This window comes from Canis lupus, chromosome 9, assembly GCF_011100685.1.
Source record: "Canis lupus familiaris isolate Mischka breed German Shepherd chromosome 9, alternate assembly UU_Cfam_GSD_1.0, whole genome shotgun sequence".
Classification (NCBI taxonomy): domain Eukaryota; kingdom Metazoa; phylum Chordata; class Mammalia; order Carnivora; family Canidae; genus Canis; species Canis lupus.
Window position 1 is genome coordinate 49,297,333 of NC_049230.1, and position 13,415 is coordinate 49,310,747.

The window sequence follows — 13,415 nt, forward strand, 5'->3', positions numbered from 1 at the left end:
CCAGTAAACCCCCAAAACCCAGTGGGGCTGGAAGACCTGGGACTCCTGGTGATGCCAAGGCACAGGGCAGAAAGACGTGGAGGCTGCGTGTCATCCTCACAGGCCCCCACCCAGCCCGCATGCCCCTTCCCCAGCACACTGAGAACAAAGCCTTCAAATCCACTGCTGGAAGGCTCTCTCCCCTTGGGCCCTGGCTGAGCCCTCACTCGCCCTCCAGCCTGCCCAAAGCCTGTTCCTGCCCTGGCCCTCCCTCCTTTCCAGCTGGGCTGGGGCTGGCTATTGCATCAGCCTCTACCCACTCAGCCTCATCTTGGCATCAAGGGGCCCAGCTGGGAAGGAGGATCATGGGGGTGCTGAGCAGTCGTGCCCCTGGGACACTGGGACAGACAGGCTGTCGAGCCTCCTGTTTTTAGGGACTCCTAGAAGGTGACCTTGGCTCATTCTGGTTAGGCAGGCCCTGTGCTGGGCAGAGGGTCATACAGCTCAAGCAGACCCAGGCCCTACTACCCAGGAGTTCACGCCCAGCAGGTAGTCCCACCAAGATAGGTTCTGAGATAGGTATCTGCCCCATGCACTTGGTCTGACCCTGAGGGTCAGGAAGGCTTCCTGCACAAGGAGGGGACTTGGGCTGACTCTTAGAGGATCAGAAGGGACAATGTTGCAAGGGGTCATGCACCAGAGGAGGAAGACTTCTAGGGCATGGCCCTTGTGGGGAGACACCTGTTGTTAGGTTTCCTGGAGATAGGGTGGCCCAGGTGACAGTGGCTGGGCTGCAGAGCCTCTAGAGCCTGTGGGTCAGCTGTGTCTTTGAGAAAATTTCCTCTGGAAGGACAGAAGCTTCTGGAAGGGTGGCAGGGTTGACACTGCAAATGCGCACACGCCTATTTAGCAGATGCCCGTACAAGTCCAGGCACTGCGGCGTTTGTAAGTGTGTAGTCGGCAAACAGCTCAGCGTCCGTGCACAGGGCAGCAGCCCCTTCACCCTGCCCCACCTGCTGGCAGCCCACTCGCCAGGCTCCACCCACTCTCTTTACTCTTCTGGAGCTTTCCATGCAAACCCAAGCATTCAGGAATATGATTTTATCTTCCCACCCCACCCCACCCCCACTTTCTTTTCTTTTTAATTTTTATTTTTAAAATATTTTATTTATTTGTGAGAGAGAGAGCATGAGCAGGCCTGGCAAAGAGAAGAGGGAGATGGAGAAGCAGGCTCCCCTCCGCACCGAGCAGGGAGCCTGACATGGGACTTGATCCCATGACCCCAGGATCATGACCTGAGCTGAAGGCAGACCCTCCACCGACGGAGCCCCAGGTGCCCCTGCCCTCTGTACTGTGATAGAACACATGCTGGGGTGCAGTCACTGTCTGAACCAGGTTTAAGGCACAGTCTGGGCCCGTTACACATGCCCCCCCACACTGTGTGCCGGTGGGTCCGACGTGTCTGGGGCCTCCTAGGAGTGGATTCCTCAGCATTCGTGTTTCGAGTCTGGATGATGCAGGTGGCAAGCTGCTCTTCTGGCTGGGCCTGGCCACACCTGCACACCTGCTAGGTTCCCCCCCCCACCCGGCGTGTCACAGACCATCACCCGCTCTGCTTCCACACAAGGGCACTTCTCAGCATCTGCTGGGGTGGCCTCAGGCCTCTCCTTCCAGAGACTCACCACAGGCCTGCTTACGTATGTGTGTGGAGCCTGCCCCGCACTGGCGGTGACAAGGTGGATCTCTCTCTCTGCGCCGCGGCGCTTGTTTTGGGAACAGCAGGCATGATTCCCTTGGCAGCTCTCAGGAGATGAGCCTGTGCCAGGGAGAGCGGGCAAGGGGTGGTGAGGGCAGAAGCTCTGCCAGGGAGCCCTTGGCCCGGCCCTTGGCCCTGGGTCATCTGCCGCAGCAAGGGGGCCGGGGGTCGGGGATGGGGCCACCACGGCCACTACAGGGAGCCTGGAAGGGTCAGCCCGCAGCAGCCGTCCACCCAGGAGAAACATGTGTGTGCACTCAGATTTACACACCGGGATGTTCATCACAGGATTATCTATAATCACAAAAAATTGGCGCCAACACACATGTCTGACCAGAGAGGAACTGATGTGGTAGATGATGGAGCATCGGGCACCAAAACGCCACGTGGCCCTTACATGCCGGATTATGAAGAGCGTTCGTTGGTGTAGAAATATGTTCAATATAAGGTCATGTTGGGGGGGAGCACAGAATGCAAACTCAGGCGTGCAATGTAAACCCTGTTTTGACAATAAAATAAAATGAAATAAAACATTTTGCCTGGCGGAGAGCAGAGTGAGCTCTGTGAGTTCAGCGGGGGCCTAGGCCCAGAGATGAGACACCTGCCTCCCCCTGCAGGCCCTGGTGCCGGTCACTGCCCGCCCCACCCTCCGGAAAGGAAGGATAAAGCACACTGGAGTCAAAACCCTCATTCATTCATTTAAGATTTTATTTATTTATTCATTAGAGACACACACAGAGAGAGAGAGAGAGAGAGGCAGAGACACAGGCAGAGGGAGAAGCAGGCTCCATGCAAGGAGCCCGATGTGGGACTCGATCCCAGGACTCCGGGATCATGACCTGAGCGGAAGGCAGCCACTCCACTGCTGAGCCACCCAGGTGCCCCTCATTTATTATTTCTAAAGATTTATTTATTTTAGAGAGAGAGAGCAGGAGGGAGGGGCAGGGGAGAGGGAGAGAGAATCTCAAGCAGACTCTGAGCTGGTCACAGACATGGGGCTCAATCCCCCAATCTGAGATCAGGACTTGAGCTGAAACCAAGAGTCGGATGCTTAACTGACTGAGCCACCCAGGTGGCCGTCAAAACCCTCCTTTAATCGAGAATCAGAGGTCAGAATGGGCAGGCTCCAGGGGGGACAGAACCATCCCCAGCACGTTCTGGAAGGGGACTGGTGTCCACAGCTGAGGAGAGCCGAGGGATCTGGAGCTGAGCAAAACCTACGTGGGATTCATCCCAGATGACAATGTCCAGGTCCATCCTCCAGATGACCCAGGTGGACGCTGCCTGCTTCCCAGGACAGCATGCCCAGGTGGGATGTGAGCCAAGTGCCTGCCTGCCAGCCCCGCCTGGGGAGAGGGGAAGTGGGGAAATCGCTGCCCCTGTGGAAAACAGCACCTTTCTCAGTGGCCCTGACCTGGGTGCTCTTGCCCGTCGCTCTGCCCCCTCCCACGGCACGGGCCCACACTCACTCATCAGCTCCCGGCTGCCAGATTATTCCGGGGCTGATTAAATTAGCGAATGCAATCACAATCTGAAGCAAGTTAATTGGGAGAATTTATTGGACCTGCCAGTTTTATGCATGTCTGATTAAGTATTATAAGGTTTGTTTTTGATTTTGCATAATTTAACTTTAGATCCTGCACTGGGGGGCCCATCAACCATTAACGACCCGAATAAACCTCTTTTAGGATGCGCCTGTTTATGATTTATTTCTGAATGCAATATCTTCCAGATTTTTTTTTTTTGGGGCGCTGTTGCCAAAGTGACAAATATGTTAAAAGTAACATTTTGAGCCATTCCGTTCACCCTATAAATCTCTCGGAATGTATACAATTCATTAAAAGTTTTGAAAGGAGTACAAGTTAGCATTTATATTGCAACAAGTGACATATAAATGCGTATGTTTGTCTTCCCAGCATGCCATAAATACAGCCGCCTCCCCGGCGCCCCCGCCAGCCACCCCGCCCATGCTCTGGGGCGGTGATAAGCTCCACTGCAAATCTTCGCCCCTGTCAGTGCAGACTGTTCAATCAGCAGGAGTAGGAGCCACGTCACTGTGACATTAGCACAGGAGAAAATACAGCCAGGGCCCGGGAGGCATGGGCTGAACCCCCGAAAGCGAGCCTCCTGTGTCCCCTTCGTGGCCTGGGTTTCAGGAGGGCACATCCGTGAGGTGGCAGAAAGCCTGCTGCCAGGAGGAGGGCGGGGCCGCCTGGAAGCTGGCAGTGCGGCCACCTCCTCGCCACCGCCACCGCCTAAGGCCAGGTCTCCGCCTGCGACCTATGCCTCTGGCTTGTTTACGAGTGTTTCTGTGCGTCCCAGCGGTGGCGGCGGTTACTGAGCACGGATTCCACACGGCCTTGGCCGAGGGCTGCACATCATTAAACCCTCTAACGGCCACTGGGGCCGCACCACCTAGGAAGATTGAGTAGTTTATCCAACCCGGAGCCCCGGGGCTGGGGCACTGGTGAAATCTAGGCAAGTCTGTAGCCTATAAACCATCTCTCAGCAGCCCTGGGCAGCCCCCCCCGGGGTCACTCACAACGTCCCTGAGTGTGGCCTGAGTGTGCTCCCAGAGCCTAGCCCAGTCCACTTCCCTCTGCTGCTGTCCGCCCCTCGACCCCCTGCCCCCGCCCCGCCCGCACAGGCTGTGTGCGTGGGGGTCAGACAGAAGCTGGGTGGGCCAATGCCCTCAGCAGTCCCCAGGTCTGCAGGCTTCTGATTCTAAAGGCACGACCCAGGCCGGGCTCTGGAATCAGCGGGGCAAGCAGTCCAGTCTATACTGGGCCCTGCTGTGTGTCAGTCACCAGGGACACGGCAGGATACAGGGCTCTCTGCCCTTAAGGGCTTCAGCTCCAGGGGCAGGATGAGCAGAAGAGGTGGCATTCCTTCTCCCCAAGCAGGTGGGCCTGCTGAGAGTACAGAGGACCTGTCCATCCATCCGTCTCTGCTGCTGTGGTCCGCGCCCCCGCCAGGGAGCCGAATGCTTTTGTTTGCACTCAGGCCAGCATGGCCCAGAGACCCTAAGGCCTGTCCCTCCTTCCAGCCCGGCTGGACCTAAGTGCTAGTACCTGAGATGCCACGAGATGGGGACAGCAGCGTCGCCCGCACCCAGGCTGTGGGGACCAATGCTCTCGGGAGACAAACTACAGGAAGGACTCAGTGTGGCCTGGTGCTCATGACTCAGTACCACTGCTCATAGCTGTGCTGGTCACCTGCTGCCCGACAAGGGGTCCTGGAACAGGACGGCTTAACGTAGTAACAACACGTGTGTCAGTTCACCAGGGTTGCCGTGACGGAGCACCACGGACCGTGGCTCAGGTCACAGAAGCGTGTTCCCTCACATCCTGGAGGCTGGATGTCCTGGATGCCAAGGCAGGCAGGGCTGGTTCCTCCCTCCTGCGCTTGCAGACAGCTGGTCTCCAATCATTTAGCTTTCCTAGTGAGTGACCCAAGGGACAACAAGATGGGGCTGCAGAGCAGTTTGTGGCCGAGCCTGCGGCATCATGTGACCACATCTGCCTCACCCTCTTGGCAACACAGGTCAGCCGTGCCCAGCACAGGGGTCAGCCACCCTGGAGGCTCACTCAGCAACGGCTCCTGGCCTCACACACAGGGGGCAAAGTTGACACCTGGGCGTTATTGTCACCACTCTACAGATGAGGAGACTGAGGTCCAGAGAGGCTGACGCCTTTGCCCACAGCTGAAAAGTGGAGCCAGAGCGACAGTGGGCAGGCACTGCCTCCATGAATGCCATCTACTGCTTCTATGCTGACCAGCCTCTGGGCGTCCAACAGGCTCCTAGGACCAGTTACCGGCAAGTGGCTCCGCGGACTCCGGCCTGGGGTCTGCCCTGACCAGAAGAGCATCCTCCCGGGGCTCAAAGAGGTGAAGGAGGAACCACGGCGGGGGTGGGAGATGCTGGGATCCATCAGCGGGGCAAACTGCCACCCCAAGTAGGCTGGACTTCTGCAACCGAAACCTAGTAGGGAAAGGGCCATTGGTCAGACAACCACGGACCCTGCTGGAGTGCCAACCCAACGGCGATGCCCGCAGGGAGCCAGGAGGAGGTGGCACTGTGTGCGTGTCACACCTGGCGGTGCCAGACTCAACCCCGGGTGTCTGAGTAAGGCCCAATAAGAAAAATTCTCTACTCACCTGAGAGCTACTTGCTCCCAACGTGGTTATAATGATTCAAAATGACATGTGCCACTCAGACCATTTGGGCTGGAAACAGACCAGCCCAATCATAGTACTGAAAAGATAACAATATTTTCTTATGGTCAGAGTCTGCAGGCCAGGATCCCACACAGCCCCACCTAGGGCTTCTCTGCTCTGGGGTCTTGGCCCCAGCCCCGAGGCTCACCGCCACCCCCCCCCCCCCCACTGACCTGCACATCATTCACAGGTACAATGCCCCAATGCGCTCAGATAGGCGCAGCCCTGAAGCCCCCCTGTATGGCTTCCCCACATACCCACCACATGCCCCTGGCACACCTGTCACATGCCTGCCCCCCCCCGGGCTCCCCTTGTGGCCCAGTGTCTACCAGACATCACCACCCTGGAAATGGTTCGGGGTCAGCTGGGTGGCCTGGGGTAAACTGGGTGGCTCAGGGTCAGTGGGGTGGCCCGGGGTTAGCTGGGCGGCACAGGGTCAGTGAGCGGGAATTCCAGCCCATGTCTGCTGGAGGGGTGGGACAGTGGCACTGGGTGTGGAGACCACGGAGGCTGAGCCCCTCCGTAAGCTGAGGCGGTTTGCTCAGGCCTCTCAACTAAGCCAAGCCTGGGGCACAGGGCGGGTGGGGGGGGGGGTGGTGGTGGTGGTAAGCTCTCCCGCCTTCAGCACACACAACAGCTAACATCGGTTCACCATAAGCTTTCGGTCTCACTTGACCTCTGCCAAGGACCAGTAAGCTACAAGAATGTGACCCAAGGGTGACAGTTGTCCTTCCCTCATTTACAGCCAACAAACTTCACAAAGGCCAGAGTCAAGGTTCTCAGTCAAGGTTCTTGCAGGCCATTGGCTCTCTTCCGGAGGCCGCTCACTCCCACCACAGGGACCTGAAAGCAGCCACAGACAACGCAGGAGTGGGCTGGGCTGGCCTGATTTTACTGCCCCTCGCCCCTCCAAGCCTCCAAGGAGCCACCCTCACTCCAGTCCCCCTTCCCACTCATTCACCCTTGGCCAGCTCTGCGGCAACCCCAACGCTGTCCCAGCAGGTGGCGCCCAGCCACTGCCTACAGCCTGACACCCGCTGGGAGGCCTGCAGAGAGCGGGTACTCAGCATGACTGGAGCAAGACAAGGACCCCCAATGGACCCCCCCCAATGAGAACCTACAAACACAGCAGGTGTTGGGGGCTACCCGGGCAGCCCAAAGAACATAGCCCCATCCTCATCCTCCCCTGGTCGTGGTAAGGCTGCAGGTGTGTGGCGTCTGGCATCCTCACGGCAAAGCAACAAAACCTAGTGGACTGTGTGCTCAGAAGTACTGTTCCTAGAAGCTGCTGCAGTTGCTCAAACACGTGCGCGCGGGCTGGCTCCCCAGGTAGAAGCACGCCTTACAGCGGGCCACTGGGGTACACAGGTCTACACACAAATCCTCGCAGCCCCAGGGGTGGAACACAAGGAGGGCTGAGCCCCCTCCACGCGTGCAGGAAGTGTAAGGGTCCCAGGAAGGGGTGGCATGTGGTTCCAGGCAGCTTTCCAGAGCAGGGGCTATGGGACTGGGGTCTTGAGGGTGAGTAGGAGCTTGGCAGGCGGAAACCACCGAGGAACAGAACAAGTGTATATGAAAGGCCAGGTCATATATATGAGAGTGATGGGACCCCTCACAGAGGTGAGGAGAGACCTGTATGGGATGTCCTGGGGGAGACCAAGGCTGGGGTGGAGAGGAGAACCGCCAGCCCAGGGCCCAGCATCAGCAGGGAGCTACTGCAGAAACCCAGCCTGGGGATCCCTGGGTGGCGCAGCGGTTTGGCGCCTGCCTTTGGCCCAGGGCGCAATCCTGGAGACCCGGGATCGAATCCCACATCGGGTTCCCGGTGCATGGAGCCTGCTTCTCCCTCTGCCTGTGTCTCTGCCTCTCTCTCTCTCTCTCTCTGTGAGACTATCATAAATAAATAAAAATTAAAAAAAAAAAAAAAAAAAAATAAATAAATAAAATTAAAAAAAAAAAAAGAAAGAAACCCAGCCTGGGGCAGCCCCGGTGGCTCAGCGGTTTAGTGCTGCCTTCAGCCCAGGGCGTGATCCTGGGACCTGGGATCGAGTCCCACGTCGGGCTCCCTGCATGGAGCCTGCTTCTCCTTCTGCCTGTGTCTCTCACCTGTGTATTCTAATGAATGAATGAATAAATAAATAATCAAGACAGAAAGAAAGAAAGGAAACCCAGCCTGCACAAAGCCCGCATTTTAAGAAATACCCCTTAAAATATCCTCCTTCTCTCTCATCTTCTCCGGCCGCTGCTTCACAAAGTGCACACAATGTGCTTCACACATCCGGGCCCTTCTGCACCTGATCCTGCCAGACCCTGCTCCCCAGGACAGCAGGAGCACGATGGCCAGGACCACTTGGGCCAGAACCAAGTGAGCCCTGAAACAGGGATGGGGTGGGGCGGGGGTGGGTAGGGCTTAGGGTGCGGGGTGCTGGGGGACCTGGGCTTAAGGTGTGGGAGGCTGGGGGTTCTGGAGTTAGGGTGCAGGGGGCTGGGGGAACTGGGGTTCGGGTGTGGGGTGCTGGGGACTCTGGGGTTAAGGGGGGGCTGGGGGACCTGGGGTTAGGGGTGTGGGGAGCTCTGAGATTAGGGTGGGGATGCTGGGGTGTAGGGTGTGGGGGGCTGGAGGACCTGGGTTAAGGTGTGGGGAGGCTGGGGGACCTGGGGTTAGGGTGAGGCGGGCTGGGGGCTCTGGGGCCAGGGGTGTGGAGGGCTGGAGGACCTGGGGTTAGGGGTGCGGGGGAATGGGGGACCTGAGGTTAAGTGTGCGGGGAGCTGCGGGACCTGGGGTTAAGGTGCGGGGGCTGGGGGCTCTGGGGCAAGGGTGCAGGGGGCTGGGGACCTGGGGTTAGGGGTACAGGGCGCTCTGGGGTTAGGCGTGCAAGGGTCCGTGGGGCGCTGGAGGCTTTGGGGTTAGGGTGCGGGGGCTGGGGGAGCTGCGGCTAGGCTGCGGGGGGCTCCGGGGTTGGGGTGCGGGAGTCCGTGGGGGGCTGGGGTTAGGGTTAGGGCTGGAGAGGCGGCGGGCGGCCAGCCTGGAGGAGAGCAGACTCCAGCGCCGCCCGGAAGGGTGCCTGAGCGGCTGGCCTCGAGCCTCCGGGGCACAGGTATCGCGTAGACTAGTGAGCGCCCGGGGCCCAGGGTCTCCGCCACGCTGACGCCCGCGGGGCTCACGTATCAAGCCTGCACGGAATCCTCACTCTCCGGGGGAGGACCACCCCGGGACGCGCGGCAGCTGTCAGCCTGCCCTGCCCCCCCGCGGGGCGGGGACCAGGACGCCCCTCCACGGCCCCGCCCACGGGGGGCGCGCCTGCGCACTGCCAGCCGCCTTGGGCGCCGCGGCGCGTGCGCGGAGGGGCTGCCCGTGGTCCGCACGCGCAGGCCGTCGATCTGCGCCTGCGCAGGGCAGTCCGAACAGCCTGCGGCGTACGCGGGGCGAGGCGCCGGGCGGCCGCGTTAAGGGCCGCGCGCGCACGCAGGCACGTAAGCACGTACGCCCTGGGGAAGCATCGAGTTCCGGCCGCTCGGAGACGGCCCTGAGCCGGGGGGAAGGGAGGCACTTTCGGTGTCGGCGCGGGCGGAGGGGGCTGGAGGAAGGTCCTACGGTGGCCGCAGAGGGACGGCGCTACGGCTCCCACGCTGGGCCAAACGCTGCCGGCCGCCTGGCGCGCGAGCCCCGGGACCTTCGGGGCGGTGTCGGGAGGGGGCGCGTGAACGGCCGGCCGCGCAGCTGCCGCGCGGTGGGCAGCATGAGCCTGCCCTGCTCCTGGAGCCCCGCGTGCCGGGGGGCCCCGCAGGCCCGGCCGCCCGCACCGCCGGCCTCCCCCGGCGCCGGCGCCGGCGCGGAGAGGGCACCTGGTGAGCGGCAGGCGGGCCGGTGCTCCCCGGGGTCCGCCGCCTGCCCGGCCCGGGAGCCCAGGCGCGGAGGCGGGGGTGCGGGCGGGACGCGGCGGGGCCGCAGGAGGGAAGCGCGGAGCCGCCCGCGGATGTCAGCCCCCGCTCTGGCCCTGCCTGCGGGGAGGGCTGGATGTCCCCGCGACCCCGCGACCCCGCGACCCCGGGCACCGCCAGGCCGACGCCCATGCCATGGTGTCTCCCAACCTGACACCAACCTGGCTGCCCCCGTTCCGCGTTCTGTACCTGCAGGTTTTCCACCCGCCAGTCCCCTAGGCAGCCCGTGATGGCGGTGACCACAGAGCCCCTCCTTGTTCCTCTTTTCCCATCACTGGGTCTGTAGGCCTGTCATGACGCCGCGGTGGTCACCCCTTCTCCCAGCACCCCTGGGACGCAGCTGGGGGCATCCCTGTCTTACAGGGCAGGGATGGGCGGGTGAGGTGCTCCAGGCGACTCCTGGCGAGTGACCGCCCATACCGCTGTCTGCGCTGCAGCACCTGGCTGGCCTGGTTGCAGAAGTGAACTCCTCTGTGTGTGTGTTCTGTCCCTTGGAAGTGTCCCCAGTAGGTGCCCGTGGAAAGGGCAAGGCCCTGGGGATGTGAGTGGGAGCAGATCCTCTCCCCTAGGGGCAGTTCCACTGTGGCCCTGGGGCTGGCACCTGCTCGCTCATCTTGGGGCTTACCCGTCTCCTCTCTGTCATTTTCCTGCAGGCCGCCACATCCCCCAGGGCTCAGCGGCTGGCTTCCAGGCCTAGGTGCCCATGACGCCTATGCTGACTGCTACCTGGACACCACCGCTGCCACAAGTTAGCACCAGCGCCCAGGCCCCAATGCCGGTCATGCCCATCCCCCGGCGGGTGCGCTCCTTCCACGGCCCGCACACCACCTGCCTGCACGCAGCCTGTGGGCCGGCGCGCACCTCTCGCCTGGCCCGTACTAAGTACAACAACTTCGATGTCTACATCCGGGCGCGCTGGCTCTACGGCTTCATCCGCTTCTTGCTCTACTTTAGCTGCAGCCTTTTCACGGCCACGCTGTGGGGCGCACTAGCCACCCTCTTCTGCCTGCAGTACCTGGGCGTGCGTGTCCTGCTGCGCTTCCAGCTCAAGCTGTCGGTGCTGCTGCTGCTGCTAGGTCGCCGGCGCGTGGATTTCCGCCTCCTCAACGAACTGCTCATCTATGGTATCCGAGTGACCGTGCTGCTCGTTGGGGGTCTGGGCTGGTGCTTCATGGTCTTTGTGGACATGTGAGGGGTACCAGTGGGCCTCGACTCTGGGGTTTATTTATTGTGACCGTGGTGGTGGATGCACCCGTGGCCGTGTTCTCTTCTTGATGGGGTAGGTCAGGATTCTGTTGTTCCCAGCCCGTCCTGCGAATGGGGTCTGCAGATGTGTCCACCTCCCACACATGGAGGACCACACATGGGTCCTGGCGGGGTGCTGAGACTTCTGTGGAGGGGACGCTGGCGCCCCCTCCGTTGCTGGTTTTCTGCTCTGACCCTTCCTTGTGTGTTCGCTTAGGTACAGTGCCTCACTGGCCACCAGCCTGTGCTTCCAGCCCTCACTTTTTCAGGCTGTGCCAGAGTGAGGCCCACTGGCCCAGTCTGCTCTGGGCAAGCCTCCTGTCCAGAGCACAGGCATCACAGGTGGTGTGGGAGCCCCCTTCCCGTGAGCCCCGGCCCCCACCCCAGCCTTAGGGACGTGTCAGGCTCAAATAGCTGATGTACCACACTGCCACGAAGCTGTTCACTCTGCCCTGGGCCACCCACGTCCCGGCACAGCCCAGTCCCTCCATCTTCCCCACCCCCACCCCGAGAGGCATTCAGGGGCCTGAGTCCCAGGCCAAGCTTCAGGGCCATGTTGGTTTGCTTAGATGTGGTCTAGTGGGAGTCACGGGCTGCCTTGGCAGGTTACTAGATCGGGGGCCAGCCCAGGGGAGTGCTGGGTCCAGGGCAGATCTGTCTTCCTCTTGGGCAGGTTTGTTCAAGATGTCAAGTTGGAGGCCATAGTCTCTTCGAATGTAGATTTCTGAGGAGGTACCTTAACTCCTTTCCAGCGGGTAGGGGCCCTTTGGGCTTTGGATGGCTAGAATTGGAAGTGAGGCCAGAGGTGTTGAGAAGCACAGTCTCTGAGTGTGTACCACGGAAACACAAGCAGAGCTTCTGTTTAAAGAGCACCTCCTAGAGGTTTGTGCACCAGGGCTGAGCCCCGAGCGAGGGACTGGGCTGCCCTGGGTCCCTGCCCTGTGGCTGTTTCTGCCAGTAGACCATCGAGGGCCAGAGTCTTGCCCAGACCCTGCTCTTGGCCTTCTCTGTCAGAGGAGACAGTGGCCTAGTGACTCTGTTGTCACTGTGGGTCTCCTTGGCAGGTGAGCAGGTGCTCTGGACAATCGTGCTGGGATAACATGTGGAGACCAGGGACAGAACACAGCCCTGTATTGGGGTGACAGACCTGCTTCACCCCAAGTTGTTCCAGTGCCACTTCCCAGGTATGGGCAGTGGCCCCTTTGACCCTGCGTGGCCAGGCAGTCCAGTGGCTAGGGGAGCTGTCACACAGTTGGGTGCCAAGGGAAGAAAAACACAAATCAGGTAGAGAAAGCAGAGAAAGCTTGGCTGTAAACTCTGCTCTTAGATTTGTAGCCAGCTTCTACCCAGTAATCATCAACTTGAGGACAGTGGGAAGGCTCCTTGGACGAAGTTCTTTCTCAGGTTGAGTCTGTTCTGTCGCCTGGACGGCAGGCAGGGAGCTGACCTGCACGGATCCCACATTTCAGCGCCACAGAGAACCTTTTGCACTAAATCATGCTATTTCCTAAAAGTTTTGTTTTGTGTTAATGAACTCAGACTCCCCTCCCCCCGCCCCCCACCTCCTGTCACTGAGGTGGACACATGTCCACACAGTCAGGACAGCGGGAGGGATCTGGCCGGGCCACCTCCAGTGTTGTTGGGGCCACGGAGGAGCTGGCACATTGAACACAGAGATGCTCGTTGTCTCGAGTGCCTGTTAAATTCTTTATGAAATGAGTCACCTGCATTAAACTTATTTTTTTAACCTGTTGATGGAGTGGCTGCTTGAAGCTCAGAATTGTTGTTCCTGTTTTGAGGGTCTAACAAACCAAAAACACCACAGAATCTGTCATCTGTCACGAGTAACATTGGAACATTTCAAGCAGGCATCAGTGACACCATGGAAGGAGCAGATGCGGGGGCCTCTGAGGGCCGGCCCTGACCTTGAAGCTGGGAGCCGGGGCAGGACGGCCATGCTGGCAGCAGGTCCTGGCAAGGCCCACGAACGCTGACTTGCACCAGCAGACGAGTGTGTAGGGTCCTCACAGGCCAGGAAAGAGGTCACAGAACCGAGTGTCCAGGGTGAGCTCCATTTCAGGGGAAGATTCGTGTGCGTGAGGAAGACACTGGCTGAAAACCAAAGCTGTGGTCCTTGCTTGACGTGAAATGCTGGGAGAGATGAGAGACACATTAGCACTTAAGTGTCTTCACTGTGGAGGTCTAGGCTTCTGTGCGGGGATGCCCCCGTTCTCCGCCTCTCCCAGCTCCCCTACAAGTGCGATGTCCCTCCAAG

The 13,415-nt window shown here is 60.1% G+C and overlaps 1 protein-coding gene and 1 long non-coding RNA gene across 9 annotated transcripts; one reads left to right on the forward strand and one right to left on the reverse strand.

Annotated features, from left to right (window-relative positions):
- Positions 1-3,415: 3,415 nt before the first annotated feature.
- Positions 3,416-8,366, reverse strand: LOC111097469. 4 transcript variants are annotated; one of them, XR_005364074.1, is made up of 5 exons: positions 7,075-7,804; positions 6,915-6,999; positions 6,697-6,796; positions 5,894-5,990; positions 3,416-5,717 (listed from the first exon to the last, which is right to left on the reverse strand). It is a non-coding gene; the product is annotated as an uncharacterized LOC111097469 (long non-coding RNA). The 4 variants fall into 4 exon arrangements; XR_005364073.1 differs by lacking the exons at positions 6,915-6,999; positions 7,075-7,804 and adding an exon at positions 8,156-8,366; XR_005364072.1 differs by lacking the exon at positions 6,915-6,999.
- A 938-nt stretch (positions 8,367-9,304) lies between these two features.
- On the forward strand, positions 9,305-12,893 carry TMEM250 (transmembrane protein 250). 5 transcript variants are annotated; one of them, XM_038548790.1, is made up of 2 exons: positions 9,305-9,423; positions 10,549-12,893. In XM_038548790.1, the coding sequence occupies exon 2, from the start codon at positions 10,599-10,601 to the stop codon at positions 11,085-11,087; it is 489 nt and encodes a 162-aa protein (XP_038404718.1). In that variant the 5' UTR covers positions 9,305-9,423; positions 10,549-10,598; the 3' UTR covers positions 11,088-12,893. The 5 variants fall into 5 exon arrangements, with proteins under 5 accessions (XP_038404718.1, XP_038404721.1, XP_038404719.1 ...); XM_038548793.1 differs by having other exon boundaries at positions 9,411-9,427; XM_038548791.1 differs by lacking the exon at positions 9,305-9,423 and adding an exon at positions 9,750-9,802.
- The last annotated feature ends 522 nt before the right edge of the window (positions 12,894-13,415 follow it).

Excerpts from the sequence above, each read along its gene's own strand:
- TMEM250 (XM_038548790.1), top strand. The coding sequence starts at position 10,599 with ATGACGCCTATGCTGACTGCTACCTGGACACCACCGCTGCCACAAGTT.